Genomic DNA, 9,782 nt, shown 5'->3' on the forward strand with positions numbered 1-9,782 from the left:
TTTTTTGAAAAACCATAATCATAATTATAACCTGGGGAATTAATTCTAAGGCTAAATAGGCATACGGCTGAGCGAATAGCTTGGCCAGTGCTAGATTCTTAGCCCACTCAACTCTTTCTTATTGGCTAACTCGTTGGCCAAGATGAGAACCGCAAGACAAGGATAAGGGTGGGGAGGGATACTTGAAAGCATATATATATATATATATATTTTGGGCTGTCTAGTCTGCAGTGTTCTCACCTGTGAGCCTCTTGGCCTCCTTGAGCCGCGCAATTCGAATAGTTACGTGGCCCTGGGCAAAGTACACATCTGCCCGTCGCGGATATTGTGTTAGGTCGCATCCTTTCTTCTTGAACCGGCTCCAGGTGCGACTAAGGCTTTCACTGGTAATATACTTGGTCGCAGTATTCACGGGTTTCCAGTCACCCTTGCGTCGACAATCTGGACATGTAAATTGACGAAGCACAACTGTCGGAACTGGATGAATTGTCCATCAGGGAGCATCGTCCTCCAGAGTGCCTTTGCACCCTTTATGTGGGCATTTGAGCTCAACTTTCCGAGGGATCTCTCCAAGCTCATCTTGGCCATGGCGAAGAAAATATTTCTCCCATTGAGCACCCCCACGGAGACGGGGATTGGGGATATTTGGGATATTTTCCAATTTTTCCTGCAGTGCGCGCACGTAATTTTGACATCTCTTCAAAGGATGGAGAAGGACACGACCTCGTTTGCAGCCAATGAGCCCGCAGCCTGTCTGGGAACTTTTGACGACATAGTAATCCAGGTTGTTCTTGGCAATACGCAAAAGGGTCATCTAATACTCTTCCTTGACAGGCAGAGCATGCCCGAGGAACAATGCAGTTTGGTGGTGCTCTGAGAACCATCAAGTCAGTGACGGTCCCTCTCGGTGTGCGACGGATGTTCCAAGCGTATGCAATCAGAATAGAGAAGGCAAGCCTAACGATGCTGAAACTCTCTGGGCTGCCTTTACAATGAAGAAAGCGATAAGCAGTCTCGGCCCCTTTGCGTGAAATTATCGGGTGCTGATCGATTCGGAGTCCGTCTTGCCTCTGAATCAACCCAGCTAAGCTGCCTGGAAGCTCCTCCCAGGGGTAAAGCTCTCCCTCGGACGCTTCGATGGTTGTGATCAGCTACTGACATTCGACCCTGTCTGCAAAGTTGAAAGATGCATCAGGTATAAACATAACAGCTAGGTCATGCAGCTCTTCCCAAAACTGGACGACATTTTGAAGACGAGCTTCTTCCTACGCGACGTTAAACCAAGCACTAGCAGCACATTCAATGTTCAAGGGGGTTGTCTTACCAGAGCCTTGTCATTTGCAATATTATCACCAGCTACTGTATCAGGTGCCTTCAAAGTGTGTTCGATCACCGGGAGCCTCGTGTCCTGCAACTCCTTGCGGTCCTTTCGAGAGAGACCAAGCGTTCCCTTAACCGAAGAGATAAATGCTGTCCCTGGGAAGGCGGCTTTGAGCCCGCATAGGCTTGGCTTTTCCAGGCGTCTCTTTGCTCCCGGATCGCTTTTGCTGGCCGAAATGGTGGACTAAGCTTGTAAAAGTTTGCGTATGCGGATTATTCATTGTGGTATTCTCTGCGCTCTTACCATCCCCGAGGTCATTGTTCTAGTGCTGCACATCGCTCTGCAGCAAACCAGGGTTGTAGAGGGTTTAGGGCATAGGCAGTATAAGTTCTTAACTCAAAGCCTTGACTTCTTATTTAGGGTCCCTTCAAAAGGTATTGAGATCTACTTGAAAGGATAGAGAAAGGGGCGAACATGGGAAACAAGTGCTTTTATCGAAGCTTCGGGTTCTAATTAGGGCTATATCCCCAGCTGCTAACGCATTCTACTGCACGGAAATTCCGAATACAATTGAGGAAAGATCAAACCCATTCGCTTGGCCTTATTCGTATCCCATCTGGGAGTTCCTGCTACACATTCACAATTGATCCATGATCAGAAGATTAATGATGGTGCTTTACTGGCCTATACTCCATAGAGATGCCACAATTCTTCTACTGCGAATCATGAATACTACAGATCCGGCTCTCAACATCAATAGGTTGTGTAGTGTAATGGTCATCACTCCAGATTCTGATTCTGGCAATCCCGGTTCGATCCCGGGCACGACCTTCTCTTTTTGCGTCTTTGATTTGCTATTTTTTGTCTTGTTCGAAGGATATGTTGAGCTGGAAGTCCACAGTCTCCACTTTCACTAGTTCAGCCCTCGGCTACGGTCTTATGTTACCGCCGATGCGGATTTTAGTTATTCCGGATATACTAACAATACGGAACAATGGCTCCTATAATACAAACCGACCAATTGGCATATACTACTGATCTTATAGGTTAAAATTAGGGGATTGTTACTACCACCCCCCTGCCTGGATTCTCAGCCCGAGACTTTTTCTGCCGGACATATTTCTGCCACCACCGACCATGTTTCCAACACAAACTTGAGGTACTTACATTTACTATGCAGCCCCCTAATTAAATGAATGTAAGTCCCTTTGGTACTCTACCACCCACTATGCTAACTACACCGCACTAGTCCCAAATAGGAAATAGATGCTATTTTCAAGAACTCTGCAGAAATGGAGGAATTGGCCCATGCAGCGGCCAGCATCCATTTTTCGTTAAAATTCTTGGAATGGCATGAGAATAGTGAAGAAATTGAGTAGTTTACATTGGATCAGCCAATTATGGAGCTCCCCGACGCTTCATAAGGCGATTAGACCAAGAATCCTCGCCCTAAGATGCCCAGAAGCTATTCCCGACCCTGAGATGTAGGAGGAACGCTCGCCGGCGATGCAGTATGAGCTTCCTGGGCCGTAGATGAAGCTATTCCCACCCTGTTATCTCCCTGCGATGCCTGTTGTGTCCCTCCACATCCTCTTCCACGTCCTCGGCCGCGTCCACGGCCACGGCCACCTTCCTAAGATAGTATTGTAAAAGAGAATGAAATGCGAGATTTGAAGGTGTAAACAACAATTATTTTGGCAGTCTAATAGAGTACTACTATATTACAGGAGTGACTTATTTTTGCTAGGCGTATACATACTAATTGCAGGTACCTAAGGTGTTGATATACACCTAGGGAAGTGGTAGCTAAGAATGAAAGTCCGAGGATGAAAGCGGTGAGGAAGGCGGTCAACACTGGCATGAGAATCCAGGCAGGGGCGTGGTAGCATCCAAAAGGGGGTGGTAGTATCAATTCCGTAAAATTATATGGCTAGGGTGTGTTTTGTCGGGTCATTAATAATGCCCTACAAAAAAAATATTATAAAGGCAATATACGAAGTATATAAGAAGAAAATGCAAAAAGAAAGGTCGTGCCCGGGATCGAACCGGGATTGCCAGAATCAGAATCTGGAGTGATGACCATTACACTACACAACCTGAATTGATGAGTCATGCTTGGCCCCAAAAATTCAAGAAACCAATGTGAGCTTGGGCACAGCTGTGCCGAAATTCAGGGCAGGTGAATCTATAGATATTTCTTCTATTTCATGTCTTTTCTACATTATTTTAGTAGCAATTTCAGTGAGGGGACCTAACAACGACTTTAACAGTAAATTACTAGTGCGTGCGATAATATAGTAGTAAAGCTATCTGTATTTGGCGAAAATATATCTTCATGGATCCAACCTGGTAGAGCACACTTGACTCTATCAATTTGGTTGGCCAGAAAAGCCCTATGCTCGACGAAGGGTATGACAATACTAATCAGGGAATAGGATAAACAACAACCGATTTATGCAAATAATGGACAGCATTCACCCGACACAGAGTATAGTAGGTATCCTTGACCTTAACCTTATATAGGGTTTCCTAGATAACGTATAGCCAAAGGCTTTCTGGAATACTATACAACTGGATTATAATGGTTCTGAGAAAGGGCTCGAATGAGTGTTAGCTTCTATCACCGTAAGCCATGAGTCACCAATGAGGAATATATGATCTCTAGACCTAAGCTCCTAGGAACAGTAGTAGGCAGTACGGCTGATTTATAGGCCACAAACCAGAAAAGTTAGCAAGTGAGACGAGAATAGAAGCAGTTGACCAATGGAGAGCAACGAGGTAAGCGATCAGATTGCCCAGTAAGCAACTCAAGGCTTCCAAGGTTGATACGCGGCCTACGAGGATAGTTTTACATTTATAAGTTATCTCTACATCAAAAGAAGAAAGATTAGGAGCAGGCAAGAAATAAGAGACGAATTATGCTATCCCAAGGCTACCTATCTACACCACAATCGTTATGAAACACTACAATAGAAGAACCAAGCGCAATATAATCCCAGTATAATCCCAGTATAAATGCAAAGGAGAGCTAGACGACCAATATACCCTGGCAAATGAACCAAAAAGTTATAATCCTCCAACCCAATTTTCCACGGCCAAGAACACGAAACATAAACAACGAAGAGAGAGAGAGAGAGAGAGAGAGAGAGAGAGAGAAATAGGAGAAAAAAAAGATATGTTAAACATTTAAACACATATTTTCTCATAGATAGAGTAATAATAGAAGTTGTGGGGGCGGGGACGGACATGTAATGAAGAAGGGGATATCAAATCGACAGTATTGATTCAAGTCATGACGTTCGTAAGGGAATCGGAATATCCGAATATGGGGGAATGGAGAACAAGAAGAGAAGACACGCAAAATGGAGAAAGAAGAAAAGCACGCTAGAAAAAACCCAGCAAGGAAAGGAAAAACAATCCAACAGAAGCCTAAACCCTAAACCTGAACCTGACCTCGGGGGTATCAACGCAGATTGGTCTATCAATATTCATCATCGTAGTCGACTTGCATGGGACTGCCTCTGTAGCGAGTTCGATTGACTTTACCAGGGCTGTATGCGCCGCCGGAGGTGAGGGGGCGCGGGCCAGTTGGTTTGCGTGTGGGAGGGGAGCGGATTGCGGAGCTCTATCAAATAAATTAGTATCAGTTCATTCATATTGGGAATTGGTGCTGTACATACCTTTGAAACAACACGGTCAGCACCGTAAGCTGGCTCCTCATCTTCTGGCACCTTCTGAGGACGCTCTGGGACAAGAGGACCCTCGTCCTTGACCTTGGGGGGACGGGGCGGGCCGGGAGTTCGGTCTGCGCGGGAGCTGGTCTCCGAGTAGCCTGCGTCGGAGATGGGGGATAAACGGCTGGCACCGCTGAAGCGCTGTTGGTTGGGGTTTACTGCGGACAGGCTGGGGTTTGATTCCCACTGGTCCGAGCCTGTTGGGGAGACTGGGCCTCCGTAGGTTTGGGCCTCGGTTTCGAGGCGGGACTGGTAGCGGCCCGTGGGACCCTGGCGAGGTTGGGGGTGCTGCAGCTCGAGACTGCCGCGGTGGCCTCGGTATTTGGGGGCTTCGGAGACCTGGGATGGCACCAGAGGCGAGGGGGGACGGTTCTCCTGCTGGGGGTCATCTAGGGTGTAGGTGGAGCGGATTCTGTCGTCGCCTTGGGGATCGTAGTAGTCACCCTTGTAGGCGTTCTCAGCGAGATCGGACCCGGAGCGGGAGAGGTCTGAGGTTGGACGCTCTTTGCGGGAGGGCTGGATGCTGTTGCGGATGTTGTCGCCCATGGAGGTAGCGGTGGACCTGGACCAGCGAGAGATCTTGGGAAAGATGGAGGAGCTACTGGACTTGTGCTTGCGAGCCTTGTCGTTCTTGTCGGCCTTGGGGGTTGTTTCGGTGCTTCGGGCACCTGTAGCCACTGGCTTGCGAGGAGGCGTGGAGAGAGGCAAGGAGCCAGCTCGCTCGTGATGAGGTGGCTCACGCACAGGGAGATGTCCAGTCATGAAATCATCACCCTCGTCGAGCTCAAGATCTTCTTCGTCCACTTCGTGAACGGTGCTGACTCGCTGATCCGAGTTTCTGCGCTGGTGGGGACTGGACAAGTACGCAGAGCGGCTGTTTTCGATAGGGGCACCGTTTTGACCGGGCTCATGGCCAGAATCCATGCTTGCCGGTCGAGTGACATGGCGTGGGCTCACGCCGTCTTGACCAGAGCGCAGAAATTCAACCTCCTCAAGAAGCTGCTCGAGCATGCCCTCAATCTTGGACAGATCGTTGCCTGACTTCAAGCTTAAGCCCTTGAGAGCACGCTTGAAGATGTTCTTCCGCTTGTCGTCCTCCTCGAACGTGTTCAATTGGCGGTTGCGAGACGTACTCGGAGGCAAAGGCCGGGGCCCACCAAGCGCCTTATGAGTGCGCTCATGTGCCCTGTCACTGGTGTCCATGATGAGATCATCTTGCTCAGCAATGAACTTCTTCATCTGCTCGAAAGAGGTGCGCATCTCTGCCGCACTCCGAACCAGGGTAACCAAAATTTCGGTGTCTCGGGCGTTTCGCTGGGCGTCCCGAACAGTCAGGTGGTCCATGAGAGCCACGATATCCTGGGACTGAATCCTCTCGATGCCCCGACCGGTAGCACTGTCGTAGAGCGGCGAACCGACACCGTGAGAGTAGCCACTGAAGTGACGCTGGTGACCAGGTCCGAAAGGATCTTCTGGGGTAGGACCGTCGAAAGCACCAACACCTGCGGCATCTGGGCCTGCGAGACCTCGGCTACCTTGCTTCGGCGTTCCGATGCTGGGAGACATGGGGTTGGCAGCGGAAACATAACCCTCATCCTTGGCTCCAGGAGGTGTGCCGAACAGCTGCTGAGCTTGGTTGTCAACGGAGTGGTTATAGTAATCGTCACCGCCAAAGATGTTCTTAGCAGTCTGATAGTATTCCGCATCAAGCCCGCGCTGCTGCTCATCACTGAGACCCTGAGGTCCAGCACCGCTATCATAATATTGATCAACGGGAGGAGACCGGGAGTTGTATGCCCAGCGGTCTCCCTGAGCAACACCGCCAGCAGGGCCCTGGATGATCGATGGGTTGGTGTTGATCTCGGACTCAGATTCTTGGCTTTCTGCGTCGACCATGGGACTATCCACTCCACGTGGAACATTGGCGCCCATCAAAGCCGAGTCATCCATGTCGTCGAAGGACTGAGTGACGCTCTGAGGAGGCGAAGTGGCACCCATGCGTCGGGGGAACGAGGTTTCGTCAGCAGTAGATGCATCCTGTCGCTGCTTAAGGGGACTTCCACGGTAAGCTTCACCCGCCTGCTTCTCAGGACTGCGGCTTCCAGATCGCTGGCCCAGATCAGTTTGCGAGCGGTTACTGGAAGAGAGCTGGGATTCTATTTGGGATTCAAGGACAGAAGGATCCATCAAGGAAGCGACTGCAGATTCAACACCCATAGGGTGGTGGAATTGAGGGTTGGCAGCAGCACCAGCTCCCACATGCTGGCCTTCCTTGACCTTGTCCATGAAATCAACATCGCTGTTTTCATCGTCGACAGTCATTCTGCTCTCCTCATCGTAGCCATAGAAACCGTCATCCCCTTCGGGCTGGCGCGATTGTTCGTAGCCGAACCCGGGTGAATCCTGGCTAAGCTGCTGGGAAAGCGCACTCTGGCTGTGGCTGTGAGTGGTGCCTTGGCGGGTAGATCTGGCGAGGTTGGTGCTGGGGGCGGATGAAAGGGAGTCAATTGAAAGTCGAGGCTCCATCTCGCGCGTGCCTTCGACATGGTGCTCGTGGGTTGGGTACTGGGCATGGCGAGTCTCGGTATTATCGCTTGCAACACTTTGGATAGGGCTCAGGCCACGCCTGTGGGTTTCGTCGTAGTATCTGCCTTGACCAGGGTGAGCGGCGTCAAGAAGATTAGCAGCGGCAGCGATAGCCCAGTCACCAGTGTCAGTTCCAGGAGATTGGCTCTTGCCCCTTAGATCACGGTCCGAGGTACTTTGCAGGGAAATATTATGCTGCGACTTGTTGGCGTGTCGCATGCCGAGTGAGTCAACAGAGTTGCGGGTAGGAGTGCGAGAGGCGGGAGACGCAGCCTGTCTGGGCGATCCACGAGAAAGCTCCGCCTGGGAGCTCTTTTTCTGAGGAGGGGGACTTGCTGTGCGCTCAGAAAGCAACGAGTTTCTAGTCAACTCAGAGTCGATCTCGCTGCGCATCGGCATAGGCGCAACGTTGTGCTTTTGGAAAAGAAGTTCGGTTTCGTTGTACTTCATACTCTCAGTACTCTTCCGAGAGCCACTCTTGCGGCGGCGATGCTCCGATTTGCCGAGACTGGAATTGGAATCATGGTGCTTCAAGGAAGCGGCGGTGAGAGCGGAACCCACTCGTGCAGCAGCATGGGCATCGCGCAGGCCCTTGCTCCTCTGTCTTCGGATCTTGTCTTGTTCAGAGTAGTCAGGTCGGTTGCCCCAGCGCACAGCTGCCTCGGAGGTCTCGCTGCTTTTGCTTGATTTGCGTTCTCTATTTTGCGGAACGGACCCGCCAGAAAGAACGATACCTTCGTCTTTGCTGTCCTTGTTCAGGACAACCTTGGGCTTTATGATATCAGGTGCACTGGCGTGCTTGGACAGACTCCGACGAAGCTCATCCCGGGAACTTGTACCGGATGAATAAGATGCCATGTCTCGTGCCATGTCTCGCTCAAATTTGCCTGTGTTGGTCATAACCTTTTGGTCCTTCTTAAGCTCTTTGAGCTCTGGGAGGATTAATCGCCGGATGGCATCCTCGACAGTCTCTAATAGCTTAGGGTTGTTGATCGAAGATTTGGATGCGCCGGAACGAATTGAGTACTGATCAGACTTGCGGTTTGAAGAAACCGCAGAGGTACTAAGGAGACTAGATTCAGGACTGATATAGTCATCTTCGGCGTACTTGTGTTTCCGACGACGAGAGGACTTGGGCTCGGCCTCGAGGTAATCTTTGCCAGACTTGCTTCGATTTCTGCCCGACGATTCCTTAGGCGGTTCAGTAAGCTTCTCGGCCACACGGTGCGCAATTCGCTCCGTGCTTAGGCTGCGACTTCTCTGTCGGCGAGGTGTCTTCAGCAAATCCTTGTCCTCGCGAGGCGACCCGCGCTCCAGACTTTGGCTGCGCTTCCGCCGAGGCCCTGCCGATGAAGCGTTGATCATGCTGTCGGCTGGCATGGATGAGATATCGGATGATACAGGCATGTAACGAGTATCATGTGACAGAGTAGACATTTCACTGCCGGGAAAATCGATTTCTACCGGATGGCGACGAGAAGAATGGTGGCCCTCCTCCGCTGAATTCGAATCGAGGCTCTGATCATCCGTCGCGCCCGATTCCAATCGCTTGGACTTGGAAGACGGTGATGGGAGGGATATGCGGTGAGTATAGGAAGGCTTGCGGCTGCTTCCACTGGACTCGGTGATTTGAACGTGGTCTCGGTCTCGCTTGGACTTTCTCGCCGAGGAGGGTGTGACACGGACTCGCACACTGGGACGAGACGTAACGCCGGAGCCTTTGCCGCCCTCGAAGTACTCGATGAGTAGCGAGGTGTGAGAGTCGTGGCGGGAGTGTGAGTATGATTTCCCGTCGCGATCCCGGGTGGAGACAGTAACGGGGCTTCCGTCGTCTGGGATAGAATACGACGTTTTGTCTGTGCGGCGAGAAATGTCAGTTGCCAGATCTGTGCCCAGTGCGCTCTCCGTATCGATGATGGACTCTGTGGGGGCGGGAAGGATCGGTCTGCGGGTGTCGACCCCCATGATGGAGCGGCGTCCGTCAACCCAATCGCATGCTCTAGGTGATGGATCAGATGGGACTGTTGGTCAGGGGGTGTCACTGTTGGAGCTGTTGACACTGGGGGGTCGAGGGCAGTCCCAGGGAGTAAATAGTAGGTGTAAGAGCGTACCAGCGCAAACCACGAGAGTGGAAGAAGAAA

The 9,782-nt window shown here is 50.9% G+C and overlaps 1 protein-coding gene across 1 annotated transcript; it reads right to left on the bottom strand.

The window, feature by feature from the left end:
- Positions 1–4,802: 4,802 nt before the first annotated feature.
- PENARI_c004G07638 (uncharacterized protein) lies at positions 4,803–9,606 on the bottom strand (the record flags this gene model as incomplete). Its single annotated transcript, XM_022629246.1, has 2 exons — positions 4,803–4,946; positions 5,002–9,606. 2 exons carry the CDS (start codon positions 9,604–9,606, stop codon positions 4,803–4,805), a joined length of 4,749 nt encoding a protein of 1,582 aa, XP_022491260.1.
- Positions 9,607–9,782: the final 176 nt, after the last annotated feature.

This window comes from Penicillium arizonense (assembly GCF_001773325.1).
Source record: "Penicillium arizonense strain CBS 141311 chromosome Unknown PENARI_contig004, whole genome shotgun sequence".
In the NCBI taxonomy this organism is placed as follows: Eukaryota; Fungi; Ascomycota; class Eurotiomycetes; order Eurotiales; family Aspergillaceae; genus Penicillium; species Penicillium arizonense.